The sequence below is a fragment of the Tachypleus tridentatus genome, chromosome 1 (assembly GCF_004210375.1).
Source record: "Tachypleus tridentatus isolate NWPU-2018 chromosome 1, ASM421037v1, whole genome shotgun sequence".
Classification (NCBI taxonomy): domain Eukaryota; kingdom Metazoa; phylum Arthropoda; class Merostomata; order Xiphosura; family Limulidae; genus Tachypleus; species Tachypleus tridentatus.
The window spans coordinates 146,579,288-146,605,246 of record NC_134825.1 but is presented as its reverse complement, the minus strand read 5'-3'; the positions used below and the strand labels follow the sequence as shown (position 1 = coordinate 146,605,246).

At 35.4% G+C, this 25,959-nt stretch overlaps 1 protein-coding gene across 5 annotated transcripts in view; it reads left to right on the top strand.

Moving 5' to 3' along the window:
- Positions 1 to 25,959, top strand: part of LOC143226274 (ras-specific guanine nucleotide-releasing factor RalGPS2-like) — an 88,381-nt gene that overhangs the window by 33,949 nt on the left and 28,473 nt on the right. For all 5 annotated transcript variants that reach the window (XM_076457036.1, XM_076457064.1, XM_076457057.1 and 2 more), the window contains exons 5-9: positions 4,292 to 4,375; positions 5,482 to 5,664; positions 7,286 to 7,409; positions 14,715 to 14,846; positions 16,546 to 16,639. In XM_076457036.1, coding sequence (XP_076313151.1) covers positions 4,292 to 4,375; positions 5,482 to 5,664; positions 7,286 to 7,409; positions 14,715 to 14,846; positions 16,546 to 16,639 — 617 coding nt within the window. The remainder of the gene's footprint in view (positions 1 to 4,291; positions 4,376 to 5,481; positions 5,665 to 7,285; positions 7,410 to 14,714; positions 14,847 to 16,545; positions 16,640 to 25,959) is intronic.

Sequence of the window (25,959 nt, the reverse complement as noted above, 5' to 3'; positions counted from 1 at the left end):
TTGCCCTTCTTCCTCCCCAACATGCTGAGCCTTGTATACAAGGACTCGGATCCTCTGTTACCACCTCCTAATTTTGTTGTAACTTTTTATGACCTGCTTAAGGAATCAGTTAGACTAACTATGGTCTTTTTCAATTTTGTTTATTAGGTGTGTGATATTTTCCCTTGCCTCTCTTTCCTGTCAACTATGTCCTTCCTTACTGCATGGCCAATCTTTTCATCCCTTTTAGGGTTTTCCCTCCTCCCTGGATATTTGGATGCATGCTGATCATTTTGCCTAACAATTAAGTCACAGGATTAACATGCCTCACCCCCACAGGTTTTGGACCAGTTTACCATTGCATATCATCATGCAGACTGTGCTTTTCAAGACCAACAATTATTAAGTTCCATTTTGCCTGTTTGGAGTGAGATCCTGAATCTCCTGTAAGTCTGACTCATGCCCAATATTCCCACATTTACTTACCCTCCCAATTATTTTGTGGTATCTGTCTGTCATTCATCTTTTTTCTTAGGCTCTCCACAAAAATCCTGAGATGATTTTGGGAGGAAATATTCACCTTTATTTCCTCCATGTTGGCTTGTTTTCATATTTAGCTGAGGCTTTTTATATGTTGTTCTCTACTGTTGGGACCTTCTAGGCCATGATGTACCATTTACTGTCATCCTTGGGATATATGAGTGACTCCATTTCTGTGACATTACATATTTGACAAGTCTTTGGAGCCATGAGTCACATCAGTACAACAGTAATCTGCTCTTTTCAGCTTTGTTGCCCATTTGTTTCAGTAGGAGTCCAATATTGCACCTGTTACAGTTTCCTACTTATCCTCTTCCCAGTTCTTACCCATCTTTTTTCTCAAGGTGACTCATCTCATTTGCTTCAATGATGCATGTTATACCAAAAGTATCTGTGATTGCCCAGTAGGAGCTCAACTTGCTAATTTTCTTCATCACTGGCAGCCTTTTTAATGAATTGCTAGGTTCTTCAATTTTTATCAGAAGGACTTGTGAACTCATTTCTTTCCCCACTTCCCCTGTCTCCTATAATACTTCCTTCCCTCTACATTGGAATTTAGTGACTGGTTAGTGTATGCCATATGTGTTTTATGATTTACTATCTTTGCAAACCATAAAACCTGTTCTACATCTTTCACCAGGTTTTTCTTTTGGACTTTTTGTTGTTCCCAAGAAAACTGGGGACTGGAGGCCTGTCATAATTTAGTCCTGTCTCAATCAATTCATTTAATTACTTGTTTTACCGTGGAGTCATTTCTCACACTGTTGGGCATTCAGAGCTTTTGCTCACCATTTTCCTGCTCTGGAACTGCAATTCCCTCATTATATGGACAATTGGCCAATCATACTCATCAGCAACTTCAAATGCTGTGTAGACAAACTAATTAATCATATTGGATATGTCCTTCTTCTACCATATCCAGTCAATATCTTGTTCATTTGAATGTCTTTTTGTTCCATGCTCATTGCAGTTGAGCCCAACCTTCTTCTTTAAGACATTGATCAATGAAGCATTTAGTTTGCTATGCTCTTTTAACTCCCTCACTTTCTGCTAATGAGATTCTTTTTCTTTTTGGAGGTGTAGTCTTCAGTGGTGTCACTGCTCCTCCTCAGCTGTGCACATGTGCAATCTCTTGGAAGCTCCTATTACTCTGTCTCATGTCTGTCTCTTACCAGTCTACTTTGATGGCTGGATAAAGTTCATTTTATGGTTGGTGCCCCACTATGTTTTCCTTGCCCAGATTTTCAGAGCTAGGGTGCATGTATTACTCCATAAGACATCTTTGTTGTGGGGCTAATCAACAAGAAGACTTTCATGTCAACATCCTTATGCTTCTTGCAATTTGTTGGGCTTTGAATCACTTCTTTCCTCTCATTAGACGTTGTCTGATGATGATTCATTCTAAGAACTCAATGGTAATAGCCATATCAATCCTGATAATTTCAATCTTGTAATGGATTGTTTTTTCTGTCCCAACAAAATTAATCCAATGAAGTAGTCTTTAGATCCCATTGTATTCCAGTGGCTTTGAAATCTATGATGTTGTCCACCATGTAGATGCATTTTCCACAGCCCCCAGTAACACATTACCTCTCTTTTGGTTCCCAGAACCTCATCCATGGTCTTTGGATATAAATGAAGTCTGCCAGGATAGATTGCACAACTTCCCTTTTGTTTATTCTCCTGTCCAATTACTTAATTATGTGGTTTTTCTCATACATACCACTCCATGTCATATTCTTCTAATTGCTCCTTATTAGCCAGCTTATCATAGTTTCTACAGTTACAACAACTGCAACTTTTCCCTTCAGTATCCCTCCCATTGACTCCTCCCTTCCTCATCAACATTGATTTTCAGTTCTACATCCACCCATTCACATCCTTCATCTTCATGTCTGGCTTTTATCCAGTCCTTGGCAAGAATATTACCTTCTCCCATCAAGTAGCTTTCCTTTTGTCTTCTTCTATTCACCTTTATTTGATTAAAATGTATCAGCACTAAGGGAAGGTGTTCTACAGTTGGTCTGCAATGTGGGGGATCCTTGTGGAATCAACTTACTGTGGCTTGTGTGTTTGAGTTTCTCACATGGCTTTTGCTTGGGGGTCTTTAGTGTCCTCACTATCACTAAGTTATCAGGCTGCTTGATCTCATACCTTTTGTTTTTCCAAATGCTGTTGAGTTTTCACTTCTCTAGTCCTTAATATGTTGATGCATTCCTTCCCAAATTATCATCCACTCAGATGGCATAACCTTCTCAACTGGAATATTAATGTGGTCCTCTATTCCTTCAGTTTATATTCATGTGAACCTACTTCCTTGTGTTCCATGTTTTAACTTTCCCTTCAAATATATTTCTCTCCCCTCTTAACCTGTGGATTTTAAAGGTCTCATGTGTTTGTCATTGATGTTTCACTTACACTTTACCATCCTATCTGTCTTCTCCTTTATCTAGATTATTCATTCTTCCCTAAAACCTTGGTGGCTAGGGAGGATAAATCCTCCTTTTCTGTCTGTTTCTGTTTCTCATTTTTGCCCTTGTCCCACTCCAGATAGTCTTTTATGTCTGGTACATACCCTTTGTTGCTATATTGCAAGTATGGATTTTTTTTATGGTACACAACTCTATTTTCTTGGCAATCTTCCTTTTTTTTGTTTCTTCTCTTTCTCACATTTTGGGTTTGACTTTTGGTTTAATTGGCATATTCTTCCTTGTCTTCTTCCCAACTAAATTTGTTCAGGGTGTCTTCTCATCAAATTCAATACCTCACTCTTTCCCTCGCATCTTTTCTTTGTTGACCTGTAGAGGAAATTCTCCATTCGAGCATGTGAACTACGCCTAATGTGTTCATCTGCCATTATGTATATCTTTGTTGGGCTTTCATCTGCCACCTGTACTGAAGTAGTAAAAGTGGCTACAACTTTGAGTTGGTAAGTTTATATTCATGCATTTTTATTTATCAGGGATCCTTTTGTCATTTATTCATTATATGGATCCTGCTCTGTGGTGAGTGGTGCCTAACAAATTATTCTTCAATTTGAAATCTGCACTGTAGAGTCATGTTAACTTGCACTTTGTTTTCTATAGCTTCACAATGCTCATTGTTGAGATGAAGTGTTACAAAAGATTGCTTATAGGTGAATAACCTTGCGATATAATTGCTTCATAACTTTGCCCATTTTGGACCATACTGACTGCATGAGGATAGCTACCCATCCCTCCTATGCTTACATATGTTGCATGATATGTTGCACTCCTATTGGTAGAGAAGTAATGCATGATGATTTATATCAGACATGTTGGAACTGTTAAATTCCAATAGAGTAGGTGTAGAAGGCTTGTGGCATGCATAAAGAAAACATTATATAGGAGGCAGCACTGAATGAGTGGTAATAGCTAATCTTGTGAGAAGAGGGAAGTGCCACTTGAAAATACATTTTCGCTATAGGAAAATTATAACTTCCATAGCAACATGTACATGTATATCATGAAATGTTTATACAGGAGCTTGTTAAAATATTTTAACTGTTTAAGCTATAAAATGTATCCTGGTGTTTTTATGTGAGAATTCCATACCTTGTAATGCTGTATATCCAGCTAAAGTTTAAAAATTGTGCAAAAATTACTGTCATTATAGAAAGGAAAGGAACAACAAATAAATTACTATCTAAATATGTATATTTTTACTCATCTTATATTTCTTATACAAATTAAATACAATACAGAATAATACTAAAATACAGTAATGACATACTTTTTTTTTTATTACTCAGGAACTGAGTAGCTGTGGATGGAACAGACGAGACAAGCTTACTGTTGCACCAAATATTGTAACTTTTACTAGAAGATTCAATCATGTAAGGCCTCTTTTAAAAAAAAAAAAGTTAAAATATCATACTGTTGAAATATAAATAAGTAAATTTTTTTATGTTGTACCTGAGATGTCTCTAAGTTTTCAGTTTTATAATCTTTTAAGAATTAAATCACATTCTTTTAGTTTATTTTGAAATTGCAAGCAGTAAGTAATATTATGGTCAAATCATTTTAAGTTCACTTAATAACAATCTGGTACAGTTTCTCAAAGTGAAGTATTCCTTCTTCTGTTGTAACATATTTAACTGCAATAAAAGTGCCTTTTCAAAGTATTATTAAATATAAATGAAATCCACTACCTTATCTTTTATGTTGATTTTTTCATGCAACTTCTTTAAAGGTTATCAATTTTTTATTTTTCATTACAACTGTATGAGAATGAAATATTCTCAGATATTGGAAACAGTAATGTTTTGTTTGGTAAGAATATTCAGAAGCCTAATTGGTAACAGTGTTGTTAACTGCCCTGTTAACCCTTACACTTGAGCAGTTTATCTATCCATAACTTTAAGCAACCTTCTTGTACAGATCAGAGCTAAAATTGAACTAATTAAATAATGTAGCTAACTGAATATACATAACACTCTAAGTAAGAGTGTACAATGTCTAAATACAAAGCTTTCAAATAAAGTGTATTGATTCATCAGCTGGATATTATTCTCTGTTATCAATATGTATGATATAAGAAAAGGCAATTAATGTAGTTGAAAACCCAGGGAAATAATTACTTCATATTTGATAATAATAATAAATAGTTGTATGAGTTAAATATATAACTTATCTATAACTTTATATAACATGAGAATTATATTATGTTTAACTTTTTAACAATTTTTTTTAAACATGTTAATTTTGGGCAAAATATGAACTGATTTTGTATAAGAAGCAAGAAATGGAAGATGTGAAATGTAATGATTGAAGCTATTGATATTTTATGTACAAATGTATATTTTTTATTGTATTTGCATTTAATTGTACATGTAATTTATATTGTTGAAGTTTACATTTTGTCATACATGTTTGAAACCTTTTTAACTTTTCAATATATTTCAAATATCTTCCAACCTGAATTCTTTTTCACATGCTGTAGGTTACGTTTTGGACTGTAAAGGAAATTTTGAGTGGACAGACACCAAAACAACGGGGAGAAATATTGACACACTTTATTAAAATTGCCAAGAAACTTCATGAGTTAAACAACTTACACTCTGAATTTGCCATTGTTTCAGCTCTCCAAAGTGCTCCAATATTTAGATTAAATAGAACATGGATGGTGAGTTTGTGTATCATTGGAAAGCAATGAGAAGACAGTGGTTTGTTCTTAAGATATTTTATATTGAAAAACAGGAAGGAGAAAAATTGTCACAATTAAACTAGAAGGTAAAAGAAGAAATATGCTAATTACTGAAAACATTGTACCTCATTGTTTCAAACTTGTGAAGTGTTTATAAATACACATACACATATGGTCATATAAGGTTTTGACTCTACTTAAGTATAAGGAACAAAATCTGTAATGAGGTACATCAGAAAGTACAATATCGAAAGAATGTTTTAATGGTATGAAGCAAGAACAACAATACTACTGATTATCTAGAAACACCATCAATAGATGAAACAAAATTAAAAACACATTTTTAAATAAACATTCTGTTTAAAAAGTTGTTTATTGGAAAATCATTTTACTGCAAAAGTTGCTCAAAGGAAAATTAAGTGTACAAAAATACTGTTATATTTAAGACAGGAGAGATTTGTTTTATAAATAAACTTACTTTGATTAATGGTTCAAGTCTGGAATTTTCATTGCAAAGAATATTGAACCCTGAGTAAGTTATCAGAAGTGTATGTGAGACTAACTTTGATATTATAGTTATATCAGTTTGATTTTGAAATGATTATTTAATTCAAATCATTACATATATCTTTTATCTTAAGACTGAGCTGTTATAAAAACTTACTTTATATGTAGAGTATAAAATTATTTACAGAATTTTAGAAATACTCTCAAAGATTTTTTATATATTTAATACTAGCAACAGGAATTTAGCCCCATTAAATTTGTTGCACCCACTTTGAATTTTTAATTGTAGAGGGATATTGTTAATATCACTGGTACACTTTCAATTTCAAAACACAATTTCATATTTGGCTTAACATTTGATAAATAAGAACTAAAACCTTCACCTCAAAATGACATAATTCATGCCAGTGCTGAGATTGTTTGTGAAGCTGTTATAAGTGGCAATTAAAATGTAAAATAGCAAAGTACCATTTCAGTTGCCTACACTCAATATTAAGAATGCAGCAAACAAGACCAACTTTCTTTTCTTGTGTGATTCCCCAGTAAAAATGGAGAATTAACTGAATATGCTATGATTCAAAGACAGAAGAACAGTCATTCATGTGTAGAATTACTTTGAAAAATCATTTTGTGCAATCTACATGGCCAAATGTGTGATAACTAGTGACATGGCCTCTTCAGTAGCAACTGAAACCTAAAAGAATTAACTTACTACCATCATTGAGCACAACACATTGGTTAATCTGAGCAGAAAATTTCATTTGTACTTCTTAGAATAATTACTGTTGTGAAATCTGCCTTAAAATCCATTGTTTACAATGTTCACTTTCACTCTGAAAGTGATGGCAAAGTTTCATCCATCTTAAAATCTTTACTTTTAATACTGCCTGTACCTCTATTGGTAATAAGCACTATTGGATATATGGCTGCCTTTTCCATTCAAATGTTTTATGTGCATAACACTCCCTGGTATTTATTAAAATGTTTCATTAAAGTTATCTCCTAGTGTTAAGATCTGTGAAAATTCATACATAGTATGAAAAGTATAAACAGTAAAGATTTTATAAATTTTTCACAAAACTTTTATGTTTAGCAAGTCACCAAAAAGGATAGAATGACCTTTGAAAAATTAGCTGAAATATTTTCTGACAGCAACAATTTTGAAAAACTACGAGAACATATGCTCAACTTAAAGTTACCTTGCATTCCCTATCTAGGTGAGTAGAATTTATGTTGAATTATTATAAATTATATAGTAGCTTTGCAATTAGAAAAATTATTATGAATTAATCATTTAGCAAGAAAGTTTTAACAGCTTCATTCTGTTTCCTTTATAAATATCTAAATGCTGCTTAATTTGAAAATAGCAGGCTTAAAAGGGTTGAATACAAGCAGTCTTGTTATAGTACATGTTAATGGATCCGTAACCAACTTGATAATTGAATTTTAAGGTTTTTAAGTTTTCAAAAGTGTTTTTCTACTCTCTAAGTCATATTAATCTTCATATGAGAAAGTAGTGTAATACATTTAACTTCTTAATAAAAGCAACACACTGAAACATTTGAAATAAAATCATTCCATTTGGTAATTAATAATAGTTATTGTCAACATTAAATATTTCAGTCCAAAGGTTTATAAAGTGTAACTCAGAAACATTGAGCATGTATAACCGTCAATATTCAGTTAAATATGATTTAAATTATTTATTTTATATAAAAGTGTAAGGGGATTTACAGTATAAGCCTCCTCAAGTCTACCAAATTACTCTAGTACTTCTATGCATAAATTAATGCTGATTGTCATTTACCTCTAGAAATACAACTAAAGATCATTGTTAGTGTCATCTTATAATGAATCAAATTTTTAAAAAGCTATAAGCATTATTTAAATATGATTGATAGAGCAGATTATAACTGTTTGCTTTAGTATAATGTAAATGAATGGTTGAAGCAGTAATTTATGATTTTTTGGGAGAGACTACATTGGAGTTACTGCAGGAATGAACAAAAAAACCTAATATAAAATTTCAGAAAACATAGGTACAAACCATTGATATGGGAATTTTTTTATAGATTCTTTATTGACTCCTGCATATTCTTCTGTTTTGAATTATACCTTAAAACTTCTTAATGTATTCTTCTGTTACAAGACATTAGGCATAAATGAGTTTGGTTTAGCAGGTATGGTAGGCAGTGATAAAATATTTCATTGACTTCTCAATTAATGAGTATTATTGTTAAGGTTACTATATTTAAACAGTGTTTAAGAATGAAAGAACTTCTTGTTTATTCAAAAGAAACTATATTTATTAAATATAGATTGACCAAAAATATTGTTAGCAAAAGTCTTGATAACTAGCTTGAGAAGGGTAATTGTGATGCCATTTTGAAATATCTCTTCTTTGGTAAGTCTTTGTCAGTTTTTACTTTTTTCTCTTTTATTATTTAGAGTTATAAGTGGTGACTACTACAGTCAACAAAAAAAGTATGTAAAGAATGTTAATGAATGTCAATCAAGTTAAAACTGACTGAAGGTATTTGAAATAACTTTCTGAACAAAAAAAATTGAGACAAACAGTGATAGAAATGCTTAATCAAAATATTTTCTTTTTTAAACCAAATCTAAATACCCCTTGGTGTGGATTTCTGTACGTGATGAGGGGACCTCCCAGGCAAGATTTTGTTCTATCACGTTACCTCCTCTGGGATCTAAACATCCACCCACGTGTTTGCCATGCGTGGCAACCCGTGAAGGGGAGGAGAGGATTCTGATAGTTGAGGGGTCCAACCCTAACACACCACTTTGGCCTTGAATTCCTGTAGACAGGCAGCCTTTGGGTAGCCACCCTTGGGTCAGTCGGCTAGTCCACTTGGGCTAGAGTCAACCAAGTACCAGTGTTAGAAGTTTTCAATGGGTGTTGTGGACATTGTGTTTGATGCTGGTGTGTGGGTATAGTGCTCACGAAACCCTGGCATTGCTGCAGTGTCCTTGCTTGACATTGTAGTGCGTCCCCTTGTAGGGCTCCATGGTGGGTGGGGTCAGTGGGCACCAAAATTTTCTTTTTTTCTGTGGGTCCTCTTAATAAAAATTTAAATAAAATAGTGAAGAAACAGTCAATAGGTAAATGGCCATGTCTTGAAGATTCTGATCAGCAATCTTCAATATCTGTACCACCAGTTGTACCTATTTTCTCTTCCTATATTCTCTTTCAGAGAAACATTTTGGGCAAACGTCCCCCTTATTTTATTCAGAAGGGACTGGAGGGACTTGTTGTCACTCAGCACACCCTTGGAGGCTGTAGCCATCCGTGTTTGCTTGGGTCATACCATCACTGTTTGTTCTCTCTACCTGTCACCTGGAGAGACATATGATCAATCAGACCTTGATGCTCTCATTGAATATTTGCTGTCTCCCTTTTTAATCGTGGGGACTTTAATGGACATCATCCCCTCTGGGAAAGTGCTGTTATTCATAGGAAGGGTCACTCTATAGAGCATATGCTCTCTGATCACAACCTTTCTCTTTTCAATACTGGATCTCATACTTATTTTCATGCACCTAGCCAGTCTTTTACTGCTATTGATCTCTCAGTTTGCTCCCCTTCACTATTCTCCCATTTTTCATGGAGGGTTGACAATAATTCACAAGGCAGTGATCATTTTCCTATACTTTTGAGAGAGACTGGCTGTGGTCAATACCACCCAACCCGTGTGCCCCAATGGAAGCTGGATCAGGCAGACTGGTCCACTTTCACTGCTCTCGCAGAACTTGATCCTGCCATCATCTGTCAGCCATCAATAGACGACTGTGTGGCAGCCATAACTGACTGTATTATACAAGAAGCTGCTCAATGTATTCCTAAAACCTTGACACGTTTTCCACTATATCCTTGTCCATTGGGGAATTCTGCCTGCCACAGAAGGCTCAAAAATGGGCCTGAGATATTTTCCGTAGATATCCCACACTTTCGAACTGCATTGCTTTCCAGCGGGCCCATGCACATGCTAGGTGGGTAAGACGTCAAAGCCAGAAGGAATCTTGGATTAAGTTTACAACTGGCATATCTTCTTCCACCAGTCCCAAAGTCATATGGGACAGAGGTAAAAAAGTCAGTGGGCACTGCACTTCTGTCCCCCTCTCGATCTTACTTTCTGATGACCAAGAAGTAGCTGATATCTGGAGCATCGCCAATACTCTAGGTGAAAGCTTTTCCCAGGTATCTAGCACTTCTGCTTGTTCCTCCATCTTCTTGGTCATCAAGACTCGGGCAGAGCATTCACCTCTTTCCTTTCGAACTGACTGTCTCTTTGACTATAATCATTCATTTACACTGGTGGAACTAAAAATGGCCCTTCATCAGTCTAGCAGTACATCTGTTGGACCAGATGATGTACACTATGACATGCTGTGCTATATCTCTCCTGCTTCTCTTGATATTCTTTTAATTGTTTTTAGCTAGATCTGGCAGGAGAATATTTTTCCTAATGCCTGGCACCAGGCTATTGTCTTACCTTTCTCTAAGCCTGGGAAAGATCCCAAGATTCCTTCAAACTACCATCCAATTGCTTTGACGAGCTGTCTCTGTTAGACCTCAGAGAGGATGGTTAATGCTCATCTTGTTTGGTTCCTCAAATCAAACAACCTCCTCTTGCCCACTCAATGTGGGTTCCGATGACAGCACTCCACCATGGACCACATGATTCATCTTGAAACGTCAATCGGAGAAGTCTTTCTCAAACAACAACATCTTGTGTCAATATTCTTTGTCATTGAGAAGGCTTATGACCTAACATGGAGGTACAGCATTTTGCGAGACCTCCATATATATGGGGTGCGTAGCAATTTACCCATTTTTATTGAACATTTTTTAATGGGCAGGAGATTCCAAGTTTGTGTAGGTTTGACACTTTTCTGTTCTTTTCTACAGGAACTTGGAGTCCCTCAGGGCTGTGTTTTAGGTGTCACACTTTTCACTATAAACACTTTTCACTGTTGCAAACGGGCTCTATGTTGATGACTTTCACATCTCATGTCAGTCATTAAACACGTGATATATTGAGCGGCAATTACAAATTGCCCTCGATCGTGTGCTGAAGTAGACCACAGCAAACGACTTTAATTTCTCTTTCTCTAAAATTGTTTGCATGCACTTTTGCCACCAACAGGGGTATTCACCCTGATCCTGAACTCAGTATCAGTGAAGTTTTGCTGCCTGTGGTTGTGGTCCCTGAGACCAAGTTCTTGGGGCTTATCTTTGACCATAAGCTGACCTTTATACCACACATTAAGCAGCTACAGGTCAAATGTACAAGAGCACTGAACATCCTCTGTGTCCTCTCTACCACCAGTTGAGGAGCAGATCAGTGTTCTTTGTTAAAGATATATCATGCTCTTATTCGATCAAAACTCAACTATGGATCACTGGTCTATGACTCTGCCAGACCCTCGGCCTTAAAGATGCTGGACCCCATTCATCATCAAGGACTTCAACTCTGCACTGGGGCTTTCTGCACTTCCCCAGTTCAGAGCTTATGTGTAAAGTCTCATGAGCCTTCTTTGCACCTTCACCATTTGCAACTGTTTTTACTATATTCTTCAAAACTTCGTTTCTTATCAAAGCATCCCACCTGAGGTTGTGTTTTCCTCCCTCAGTGGGCCATACTTTTTCAGAACAGATGATCTTCCATTGCTCCTTTTGGCCTTCCAGGCACAGTTGGATGAATTGGGTCTGTCCTTGGATAACATTGCAGTATCCACTGGTCAGCCCATCCCACCATGGCTTATTACAGTCCCCAAATGTGACTTTTCTTTAAGTCATCTGAGAAGAGCAGATACTTCTATTGGAAGTACAGTCTTTTATTTACTGAACATCTTTCGAACAATCTTTCCATTCCAATTTATACGGATGGTTCCAAGTCATTTAACTCTGTGGTCTCTGCCATGGTTTGTTGCAGTTCGATGGTTGTGTGCAGAATCCCCTCTACAGCATCTGTGTTCACTGCTGAACTGTGTGCCATTTCTCTTGCCCTGGATCATATTGAAGCTAAGCAGTACTCCAACTGCACTATTCATACTGACTCGCTTAGTTCTCTACTGGCTCTGGAATTGCTTCATGTTGGTTCACACCCTGTTCTCACTTATATTTAAAACCAACTGGCCCATTTCTCATTAACATCTACTTTTATCCAATTTTATCCAATTTTTGTGGATACCAGGCCCCGTTGGTATTTGCGGGAACGAGCTTGCAGACACGGCTGCTAAATCTATCTGCTCTGGCATTATTACTGCAGTGCCTATTCCATACATGGACTTATGGTCCTGTATTCAAAGCTCTACTCTGTGTCAGCTGGCAGTTGACTTGGAGTGAGCAACGTGAAAACAAGCTTTTCCAGATAAAACCCTATATTGGGCTTTGGCTGACTTGCTTCCGTAAGGATCGGAAGGAGGAAGTTGTTCTAACTAGACTACACATTGGTCACAGTATTTTAACTTGTCATTTTCTTTTATCTGAAACTGAAGCACCAGTGTGTAGTCTATGTAACACTCAGGTCAGAATAAGCCACATTTTACTTTCTTACCATTGTTACAACTCTCAATGAAGGCACCATTTTAAACATGTTCTGTCCCAAGGTTTGTCCATAACATTGCTGATGGTAACACTGTCCACCTTGATAAAGTTTTAGTTTTTTAAAGGCCATTAATCTTTTTAATGTCATTCAAGTGTTTGATATTTATTCATTACACCTTTCTAATTGTGGTTCCCTTTTAAGAATCACAGTCTCACTAATTCGATTTGAAATTAGAAAATAACCATAACATTAAATAACTCGACACCAGGACTGGAAAGGCCAACTTCTGGTGACTAATGTTGCTATTTGAACTATCAGTTTGAACTACCCATTAGTCATCCTGGTGAGTTATTATTACAATTTTGCTGCATGTCTTTTAAAACTTTTATTACTTTACTTTTTGATTTTGGCTGTAATGACACATAACCTGGAACCAGGACTGGAAAGGCCAACTTCAGGTGACTGACGGTGGTTCTTGTACTTACCAGTTAGTCTTCCTGGTGGGTTATGATCATTACCATTACGCTACAGAAAGTCCTTTACAACTTCTCTTACTGTAGTTTCTCTCTTAACATTGTAGACTGGATGTCAACATTGGTTTTATGCTACTTATGTTTTTAAATGCTGTTTTGTTTTACCTTCATCTCCTTTTATGAATTTTACTACATTTTCTTTATTTTTACCTTTATACCGGACGTTTGGCACAGATAGCCTAACTGCTTTGTGCCATAAAACACTAAATCAACCAATTAAATCTAGATACTAAATTTCATACAATTTGGTTAATTTTTTTCATTCTGAAAAAGATAAACATTGAGATATATTATTGACATCTGGCACTCCTCTTGTGTTGAAGGGATGAATTAACTTCCATAGTTTGTGTTGAAACAATTGTTTCAAATGATACTTACAACAGGCTATTGTTTATTACATTTGAGTATGTTATATGACAAGAAGTTTTGAAACTTCACATTATTACACTCCATGCCAGCAAGTCCAGTTGTGCTCTGTCTGATGATTGTGCATCTTTGTAACGGCCCTGCTGCTTAGCTTCTGTTGCAAAATGCTCTGTCATAATAAAGCCATAGCCAACTCTTTCCTGAAGGTTTCCAGTAGTTCATCTAGTGTACATACGTGATAATTTTTTCAGTATCTGTTTTGAAACTTCACATTATTACACTCCATGCCAGCAAGTCCAGTTGTGCTCTGTCTGATGATTGTGCATCTTTGTAACGGCCCTGCTGCTTAGCTTCTGTTGCAAAATGCTCTGTCATAATAAAGCCATAGCCAACTCTTTCCTGAAGGTTTCCAGTAGTTCATCTAGTGTACATACGTGATAATTTTTTCAGTATCTGTTTCAACAGCCTGATAAAACAGAAATTTGTAGGTGCTGTTTTTATGGAATAGCATGAATACCTGTTTCATTCTCCATATAGTTGATGTATTTAATGGTTTAATGGAAGGTGTGTTTATAAGAGTTATTTTGGTGAATATACCCATCAAACTTGTTTAAATTTTGCATGGGTACATAGATGGCTTTTGCCACTGATCTTTGTTTTGTGGACTCTCACCTGTTATAAGATGGTGACTTTACTTATTTCACTTCTCTTTCTTGATGATCCTAATTCCTCACGTGGATTCTTATGCCTTTGTTTTCCAATGCCATTTAAGTACAATTGATATCCTCATTTTGAAAATTCTAAATTCTCAATTTTAACATATTTATTATATTAGATAAAGAGCATTTTATTGTTAAATTACCATAATTATCATATACAAGAAATATTTGAAATTGTCTTATTTAGGTTGCACAAACAACAGTCCTCCAGGAAACTATGTTTTATAGTATTTTAGTGGCAAAACAATGACCGTAGTTAAGATAGTAGTTTGTATTAGCTGAGTTTTTGAAGTTTTTAAAATCTAAATTTGAAATATATAACCATTTCATTACAGGTATATACCTGACAGATCTGGTATACATAGATGTTGCATATCAAGAATTAGAAGGAGTAGAGAACAAGCATCGTTATAAGAAGATGAATAACATTCTCAAAATAATATCTGAATTGCAACATTCTAAATATGGTAAGTGGAGTTAAAAATAAATCCTTGGATTGCATCAAATGATGAGTGATTTTATCCTTATTGGCAAAGTTTTATTTAAATTTTCTATTTGTCATATTGATTAATCCTATCTCAAACTCATGGTTTACTGAATGGAGTTTTAAATTGTTTAGTATTATTATGTTGTCAGGTAGTGAATGATTCTGTCTAAAGCTTATGGATGTTTTTAATTAATGTAAAGATGAACTCTGAAATTAGAAGTGATGTCATGTAGTGTAGTGAATTTTACCATTTTATGACTTATTCCATATGAAGTATGTGATTGGTAATATATGGGTAAGGGTTTTATCTGAAATTTACAAATATTGAAGAGCTGTGTAATTAAAAACTGTTTAGAGAATGCTGTTACATGGTTAATAACCCAAGTTGAGGTTAGTAACTATTTAAGGTTGCTAGTGACTATGTCCGATTGTTCTGAAGAATCTCATCAAAATACTGCTAAGTCTTATCCATGAATGAAAACTTCTATGGAAAATCAGTTGGAGTTAAATAGTGAATGGTCATATAAGAAGCTAGTGATGTAATATAATGGGTAATTGCAACTTCATCTTTTCACTATTGTCATATTAAGAATGATCTTTTGAAATGTTGATGAATACTATAAGTTAGTGAAAATTTCTATTTGATATAATGAATCCTTAATATGAAATTAAAGAATATTTTGTATTCTTTCTAAATTTTTGTGTAAAAACTTTTCTGATTTGTTAATTAACTTTTAGGTTTTGTCATCTACAAATCCTTTTTTTGTCAGATGTTGGGAGATTAGTGTTTTTTTGCAAAAAATATTTTGTTTAGTTTTAGATGTTTGGTGTTGAAATTTTAGATACTTGAAAAAAGATAAGTTCATATTCATTCAGACATATTTTATTACTTTAATGGTGGAAAAATGTATGATGATAGCTAACAGTTTGTAAGTGTTGTATCATCAGTAGTGTTATTGGTACATTGTAAAATAATAGTTTTTGATACATTAAGCCACCCAGTGGCACAGCAGAGAACAATATCTCTACAGACTTACTAGAAACCAGGTTTCAATACCAGTAATGGGCAGAGCACAGATAGTCCATTGTGTAGCTTCGTGCTTCAAAAACAAACATATCAGCATTTTTTGTTAGTTCTATTTTATACTTGAAATTAAGTTGTTGTATTAAAATCAATAAGCAAAGTATAGAAAAATGCTTATAAAATATCAAAAATAATGTTTTTAGTAATTGTATTTTTGTATTGAAAAAAAGGAATAAGAGTTGTAAGTGTTTGTGGTTTTATCTTGTAATCTGTTTGTAGTTTTACTTGTTTTAAAACGTGTATATCTTTTACTTCTGTGTATGATTTAAAGCTGAGCTTATGCTGCACTTATCAGTTCCAATATAACAATGGAATTAGCTTACTTTAAAATTGCACCATATCTGTGTTTCAGTTGAGTAAATATATTAAGGAAAAATGAAAGTATAAGTTATGCTTATGACACTTTTTTAAAATAAAAAAATAGTAAGAAAGTGATTTTATTTAATGTATCTAGATATCATGTCAACGTTTGATTATTGATAATGGAAAAACTAAAACATACAGATCTTCCTTTTTATAATGTAATTTATTACTTGAAAATTTATTAAAACAATGGTTTTATTTATAATTAAAATTGTTTACTGTTTTTATTCAGACCATCTTCCAGTGCTTCCACATATTCAAAACTACTTGATGTCTGTACAATACATCGAAGAACTACAAAAGTTTGTGGAAGAAGATAATTACAAGTACTTTCTTCTATTTTAAAATTTTTTTCCCAACAAATATAAAATGATCCAGTGTTTTATCTTCTCTAGTCTTTAGAAAAAGTTATTTATATAAAACTAATAAAAAATTGCTCTTTAAAAGATTTCTTGTAATACACTACTTACTTTCATTCACGAGAATAAATATTCTCATTTGGTGCTGCCCTTTAACTGCAAACCTTTTTACTAACACATGCCACAAGCCTTACAATCCTCCCCAAGTCTAGATCCAGTGGGAGCTCATCTATTGATTTTGTTCCTCGGTGCAACCCATGTTTATCTTAGTGGAGTCTCAGTTTCTTGTCATATGGTTTCTTTATCTCTTTCTTACACCTCCCAGATTCAGTGTGCTTGTTTCTTTCTTTTTTCTCAGGATTCTTGGTTGCACCAGCATCATTTTTTGTCCGTTGCTCCCTCCTCACCACAACTGGCCTTTAGACCTTCCCATACTGTTGAGGGGTGTACTTCCACCTCCTTGGGGTTCCCAAATGGACTGGGAAGGGGGTTCTGGTTGGTGAGCTATCTTGTCTCACTCCGTTTATTTATGCCTCTAAGTTTACCAGGGTATTTGGATTAATGCAAATGTAGTTTCTAGTGTTTATCTCCATATTCCATCTCCGAGTTCCTGTCCTTTTCTTCAGGTTGTTGTTTGTGGTGTGGTGTACTGATTTGATGCCTTTCCCTTTAGGCTAATTTTGGTGCCTTCCAGTGTTTTTTGATTTGTGTGGCTCTTTTCTTTCCAGTTGTGTGACTTTGGATTGAACTTTCCCTTTTCCTAGAACATGTGGCTTCTTCTTGCTATTCTCAGTTTTTTGTTGTTTTTGTTTTGTTGCTGTTCTTTTTTTTTTTAAACATATTCCTCTCAGATAATTTATCAGTTTGTCTTTCTCTTCCTTAACATTCTATTCTTGATCCTTCAGATTGTTCATTCCTGGCCTGCTCATACATGATCTTCTCTTGTTCTATTTTCAGTTATTTTACATCCCAACATTCTTGTTCTTCATTACTATGCCTAACTACTGTCTGGTTCACACATCAGGTGCTATTTTCATTTCTTCATTCCCTTCATTCTTTGTTATCACAAGACCATTCCTTTCCCTGTCCTTTCTGGATGCATTGCCTGTCTCCACATTATGGTGCTTTTGAATTGGATATTTATGTTGTACTCCATATCATTGCTTTACTTTTGTTTGCTCTTTTTGCCTTAAGCTCGTTATTTCTCCTTTACCATCAAAGGAATGCTCCTCCTCTTTGTCTGCAGGTGGTATAGGTCTTACGTATTTGCTATGCCATCCTTGCAGACTGTATTACAATCCATGTCCTTATCTGTTTGTAATTCATTTCTTTTTTCATTGTCTGCAGCTACTTCTGAGGTTAACTTCTTTTGCCTAATTTCCTCTTTTACTCTCATCATCTACCCACATCAAGATTCTTATGGACTTTTATTTCATTATGTGCTAATGGTTATATCATCTGTGCAGTTTCATTTGGTAATTTCTATTCCTGACTATTTATTCTTAGGCAATCCTCTTCCTCCCAGAAGCCTTTTCCCTTTACCTTTCTCAGTTGGGTTCATTGTTTTATCCTATGATTTATTCCTGATGTCACCTTCTGTCTTCTCCCACTTCCCATTCACTCTTCACTTTTTTACCTTGCTCTTCTCTAGGTTGGCCTTGAAGGAGATTCTGTGTTTGGGCATATTATACACCACACTGACATTTATCTTCCATTACATAACAGTTTCTCTATCCTTGGGGTATTGCCTACTGCTTGTGGCTATATTTCACACTTCAGTACTGCATGGACACTGAGTAAATCTATCTTAATGCTTTCTCTTCATGCAGGGGCCCTTGTTTCACATTTGTCTCTTGAATCCCAATCTGTGGTGACCAAGTATTCTTTCACTACTAAATCTGCATTTTACACCAGGTAGACTATGCACACTCATCCCTGCCTCCTCACTATCATCATAGAAATGAAGTGTTCCACAGTATCATTTGTAGTTGAATAATCTTACAACATTTGCTTCATAAATATGTCAGTTCTGGACTTTAGTGCACATCCATATCATGTTTTCAGTGGTGAAATCAGTATTGTCTGCTTTTCAAAATAGGATTTCCTGGTCACCCAATGCACTTTCTTCAGTGGTGACGGTTCTTATTTCCCTTATTCTTCAAGTGAAGTATGGGAGTACTTGCAACTTTCCAGTTTCAAGCTTACTGAGATTCCCACTTGGATGAGTTCCACATGAAATGGCTATAACCATTTAATTGAGAGTAAGGCAGTGGTGTTCTACTGGTGTAAACCCAAACAAGATAAAACAGAGAAAGACATTGCCTCAACTGGTGTTGCATGTACAGATTGGGTGTTTTCGTGATACTCTCACAGCATGTTGGTTTCCTGCAGAGGAGGTTCTGGATTGTTTGAACCAATCCTCATATTCTTTTTTACATTAGTTGCATCCATACATCAATGGCACTCAAGGAGTGGGTCATCATCCTACCTATTGGTTCCCCATAGAGGTTGGTTTCAGTTTAGAATGAACCAAAACACCACATACAGTTACACTTTTGCAGTACGTGAAACTGAACCATTAAATGCAGTTCACTCCTTTGGTGCCCTCGTCCTACCCTTGCAGGATGTCAGTTACCGAGAGAGTAGGTATTGGATGCCATGTACAGTCCATCTTGCCCACCTACATTATGCCTCACTTTTTTCTCCTTTATGTTTCCTGAATTATACACAGAGGTAAAGAGTGTACCTGTTTCTCCCTCATACTAGTTCCTCCTCCATTTCAGTGTGGGATTCTAGCTAACATTGTGAGAAGATGTAAGTTCAAGGTTTGAAAGCAATCACAGTTATAAGAAAAATAAGTTTACTAATAGCTTGTTTTGTATCCATCCACAACAGTATAACAAATAAAAAAATAACTCATAATTTCTATATAGAGAAAAAATTGCCCTATTTGAATTAAACTATACATTGTGATTGAGTTTAGTTCTTCATTTATGACACAGTATGAGGAAAGAAATGTTTGACAGAGATATTAAAAATGCATTGATAGATAAAGACTTAAATGTAGTTTTCAATACAGTTACTTACCTCCCCTCACAATTACAGTTATCCTCGATTTGAGCATGCAAATTAGCATGCAACAACTTTCACCAACAGTAATGCAACACAACTTCCTATCAAAACTGATTACCTTTGTGCAATTGAACCCAATCATCACTTTAAGATCTAGTGTTTGATTTCAGACGTTTTGTTTTTTTTTCTTTGGTGCATTTGAAAATATTCAGTTATTGATTTTTCAGTTTCAAGGTATTGTTTATAATCCACTACCACTTTATTTTATTTGTTAGTGAATTCAATCTCTCATTCAGTTACTGATATTCAGTTGAAGCACTTAGACCTAAGTCACCATTTTTAGACTAGATATCACAGGTATATTGTGTTTTGTCTTTAATACTCATGCCAATTGATCCCCCTTTCCTTATTAACCCAGTTCTATATTTTTTATTTCCTCCCTTTACCTGATATTGAGGTCCATACTGAAAATTTTGCAGAACAGTTAAATGTGGGGATTAGTATACCATGCTCATCATATACAGTAGTGGCTCATGCACTTACATATCATCATTTAACAAATCCTTTCTCAATAGACAACAATTGAATTTACTTCTTTCCCTTAGGATTTGGACACTAATACTTCAGGGCATTTTTCTCAAACATAATTTGCTCACCTCTGTTTCTCATTCATAAAAATTCTTTCATTATTTGTTGTACATCCACCTAAGACCTTCCGTTGTTCTCTTTAAGATTTTTTTTGCAAAGTCCATACCCTCCTACTTGTCACTTGTCCAGCTTGTCTTTATTCTTTCCCTGTATACTTGGCTCCTGTTTTGCTGGGATTTCTTAGATCAGTAATTTTTGTTGTCACATGTGTATACCCCTGGACTTCTTTACAAGATATTCAATCAACCCCTTTTCTGAGATCTAGGATTTTTGCTGGGTTTCAAGACATCTCAGAGTCTCATGTTGAATAAGTAAATTGCACACCTCCCTCACTTCCCCATATCAAAACTTTCTCCTTTTTCAGTTCACACTTCTTGTCGTCTTCCTTCCTTCCTCCCCTTTACTGCACAGATAGCCCTCTAGTAGCTTTGCATGACATTCAACCAAACCAATACTCCCCTTTACCAGTTCCTCCTCTTTGAAGCTCTTTTACATGTTGTATCATTGTTCTTCTATTCCCTGTACGTCATTGACATTACTGGTTACTACTCTGTGGATTCAAGTCCTGTGGGAGCCAGACTTATTCATTTTTTGGAATTGTGGAAGATTTTTATCACTAACCCTTGGGATATTTGAGTCTTTTTTCAGAAGGATTTTTCCTTGTCCCAGTTTCACCTTCCCATGAAGATTGTATTTCCCACCAATATCTCACAAAAGCAGTTTTAAGTCCCTCTCATTATGAACAACATAAATTTGTTTCTCTTGTGCCTCTAGAGTTCTTTTCCTGACGTTTTGTCATTTCCAAGAATGGGTTGGCATCCTGTGATGGATCTTTCCTGTCAGAATCACTTTCTTGACATGCCTCAGATCACTATGGCATCGTAACTGCCTCTTAAATGAGCCTTTCTTTCAGGGTTTTACATGACAAGTTTTGACATATCTTCTGCTTTTCTTCACTTCCCTATTGCTCTTCATGTGTTTTCTATGTTTCATTCATGAGGATCATGCTTATCATCTCCATCATTTTATGAATGATTGGTTCCATCGTTTGCAAAGTATTCCTTACAATCCAACCTCTCCTCAGAAAAACTGATTGGATGAGTTGGTTTATCAAGGTGAAGTCCTTTATCTACCTCACTGAATATCTTATTCATCTATGGTTGTTTTTTGACCTGCATCTTAATCAAGTCCAACCTTTTCCTCTTTTCAGTGACTCATGGAGATTTTAGGTCAAAGGTCACTATTCACTTTCTCCCCCTGTATGAGATGTTTTGTCTCTTTTGGGGACTTGGACTTCACTGGAGGAACTTAGGTACTGCCAGTTCATTGGTATCTCATTAGGGACCATCTTCATTTACAGATATCCCTCCATGAATATCTCCAGTCTGACTTCCTCTAGTGGTTAGACAGGGAAAACATGACAGTGGGGGTTCCTATTTCTTTCACCTGTCTGGATGGCCTGGTATTCACAGATGCCTTGTTGTCAAAATGAGTTGTGTGCTGCCTTACACAGGAGATCTCGACCCATTGTTCTTCAAAGGAGTTAGGTCATCATATAAATCCTTTGGGACTCCTTGCTTTTTGCTGAGTAGTGGTTCATTTCCTGTTATATCTGTGGGACAGCACAGTTATGACTCATTCCATCAATCAATGGTTGTCTCTTATATCATCAGTCAAGAGGGCATTTGATCCTGGTTCTTACATTCCTGCACTCTATCTCCTCTTTTGAGTAACAGTCATTAAATTCAATTTTAGCTTGTCATTATAAGGTGCTCTCAGTCTTCTCACAGGTTGTTTACCTGGTCATGAGAAGATTCTATCTATAGAATAGTCTCTTTACTCTAGGTATTTTGATTGATATGTTTTCAGTTGGATACTCCCCAACTACATACACTTGCATCTCTTTTTAATGCCTAGTTTCCTCTCTTTTAGTCTCCTGCTCAACATCCTTTTTCCTTGGCTATGACTTCATTCAGCCAGGATTGGAAAGACCTTTTCTTTTTGCATACCCTAGCATCAGTTTCTTGTTTTTGTTTTGTATTTATTTTTGAATTTTACTCAAAGCTACACATGAGAGCTATCTGTGCGAACCATCCCTAGCAGGGATGGTTTAGCAGTGTAAGACTAGAGGGAAGGTAGCTTGTCCATCACCATTCACTGCCAACTCTTGAGCTACTCTATTATCAATGAACAGTAGGATTGAACATCACATTATAATGCCTTTATGGCTGAAAGGTTCAGTATATATTGTGTGATATGGATTTGATCCTGTGACTCTCAGATTGTGAGTTGAGTACCCTAACCACCTGGTCATACCAGGTGCATCAGTTTCTACTCCAAGCAACACCTTTCATCCAACATGCTTCATCTTGGGTCCTTCTTGTGACTCCTTTCTGGCTGGCTCAGCTAGAGTAAGAACTACCTCCATTACCTCTTCCTCTCTCCCAGTTCCTTCTCCAGCAAACCTTGTTCAGTAGTACCTCAAAAATCTGTTCTCAGACTCTGGCTTCATGCATTGCTTTTATGCGATCCCTTGAAAAGGTTCAAAACTATTCATGTGTGTAGCATCCCTGTTGTCCCACACTCTCTGTCCTTCATCCACATCCATGATTAATGTAAATTGAGAATATTTTATTGTTAATCTATCTGGAATGGATTTTCTCCTTACTCAGATATGTTTTTACATGGTTGTTTGGCAGAGTCTTTCTTATTCTACCATTGTGGATTGCAGGATGGCCCTGTTATCTCCGTTTTGTTTTCCTGTTTTGTTGTATGTTCCCCTCTCTAGCTATTTCCTATCCTTCTGTATCCTGTATTTACCCCTGCTCTGATCCACATTGTCTCCTGTGATCAATCCATGTTTTACATTGTTACATCTCATGCACAGTATCATTTAATGATTCTTGCTCTTGTTTTTCATTCATATTAATCCATCTATTTCATGTGATATTCTTCTATCACCCTTACTGGCTGGGTTTATCAGATTATCTGTATTGCACATTCCACCCTTTCTCCTGAATCTTGCCAGTTGTCTGTGTATCATCCCATCTGATTCATCACCTCCTAATCTCATTGGCTGCTCATTTCCATCATTCTGTGAAATATTAGCTATGCTGGCAGGTGCACCACTCCCCACACCTTTGTGTTTGATTACTTGCACCATCTGGCAGTTTCCTGCTCAGATGGATATTGTCTTCCTCATGAAGCTGTTCTCCATACACTGGTACAGCTCTCTTGAGTAGGTAAGTTTTTTTCTTTTAGACATGGTGTTTTACAAGACTGCATACAGGTTCTTAAATATGTTAGTACCAGATCATACACTCTTGAACTAACATGAGTAAAGCAGAAAGAGATTGCTGTCCATTTTAACATTCTTCAAATTGCAAAACAGCCTGCTTTTCAGAATAAGGTTTCATGTTCGCTTTCCCCAGTGATACATTCCTTCAGAATCTACAATGCATATCTCACCTCCTCTTTCTTTTTTTTCTGGTATTTTACTGGATTACTTACCATTTCACAGCTCCTAGCTGCTGAGATAGTGAATCATAGAAAGAATCCTTCTGAGAGTGCACAGTTCCACACAGCTGAAAGTAGAGTGTGGCATTCTGCCTGCGTAGGAAATGTGAATATCTTCCTGCATCAAGTCTGATATTTTAACTCCAGCTGCTGCCAGTTTGGACTGGATTTTTCCATCTGTTTTTAGTTTTCTCCCCTATCATTGGGTGACCTCCCTCCTATTTCTGCTTGGATGTTAGTTTCTGAGTGATTGATTTTCATTGGAGCTGGACAAATCAACATAAGTTCTTACATATGTGTGGGCTTGAAACTTCCTCCTACCAGAGACTGGATGTTACATTCCTAAAGCCAATTTGCTATGGACTGGAATTGACTCTCCATGTTGCATTTCCACCTTCCTTATGTCATCTGGATGGATATTCCTGGAGTTTATTTTTCTATGTTGTGTTGAATTTTACACCTGTTAGTTTAGGTTCTTGAAACAGAGGGTTCTCTTCCTTTCTTGTTCATACATCTGAGGTGAATGGTTGAAGATCCTCCTCTTGCCAGAAGGTGGTCGAAATCCTCCCTGTGCCACTGGTATGGACTGGAGTTGTTTTCCAATTTATGACCCAACATGTCCCAGCCATTCTTACAGACATTCACTTTACTTTTAGATTTTGTGTGGATCATTTCATCTGCCCTTTGATTTTATCACTTGTGCAAAGAAAATACCTGGTTCAGATGTGGTTTGGTCTCCCATGAGTGTATTTTCTCTCCATAGAGTGGCACACTCCGTAAGTACTTTTCAAATCGTTTATGAAAGATGCTTAATTAGGTAATTTCAACCTAATCTCTCCATCTACTCAATGCAGTTGTGAGAAGAGATAAGTTAGTGTACCAGATGTTAATATTCTCCTAAACTGAAAATATAGTTTTGATAGATACTTACCTCCATGTCACCCATCCTCTCCACTTCCAGTGTTGTTTTCTTATGCTTAATCTCAAAGTGAAGATTGGGTTTAACTGCATAAAAGGGGCCAGCTGTAATAGGAGAGTGTGTTGCATATTTAAATGCAGCTGAACAACGTGGAATTAGATAGGAATTCAAGGTTAGTAGTGAACAGAAATCTGCACACTAGAGAACAGTCACATTGAGAATAGCTGTAATCACAAGAAAGGTAAGTATCTATCATAAATAATTTTCAGTGTAAGAAAATATTAATTTTTATCAGAAGAGTAGTTACTCTAAAGGAGCATCAGAAAAATATTACAAAACTTGAGCATTTATTAACTTGTTGGCATAAAGCCTATAAATATAATAATTTTAAGAGGTACACATAAAAATGTACCACATTAAAGATTTTGTATTTAACAGTAATCAAGCACAATTATAGCTATTATTTAAACAAAAAGCTATGAATATGTGTGAATAAAGGAAAATAAATCAAAGTTTAAAACTTTTAATTACTCTACTAAAAATAAAAAGTTAATTATAATAATATTACTGTTAATTTTTCCATTCTTGTATTATATACCTAACTGCTCCATTCCCATGTTTCATCATATTAAAAAAATCACACAAACAATGTATATTTAATTTAAGAACACGTGATAAAATGAACATTTCTTAAGTTTCTTGTTGAGTCTAAATTACTGGGCTGGTTTTATATCATATTCTTACAGAAAAGTTGTGTCAAACTTATGTCTAGAAATCTCTGGTTAAATTCAACACAGTTTGAGAAGAAGGTATTTTTGAACATATTACATACAAAAGCAGATAAGTTTTGTTACAAGAATGAAGTATGAGTTATACCTTTAATAAAATTTTATTATTGGGCCTTTATTAATATTAAGAAAATAAAAAGTTAGTCTCAAGCAGTTGTGACAAATCTAAGGTTATAAAGTAGGTTTTCTTAATAAATGGAATTTTTTCTGTAACTGAAAGATTTAAATATTTGATTAATAATGTTTGAGTTTCTGTTTGGTTGAAACTTATTTCACAATGTGTAATTATTTGGCTTGGTTTTCAGAGTTTTTAATCAGTTTGTTTAGTTTGTGTGTAAGATGCA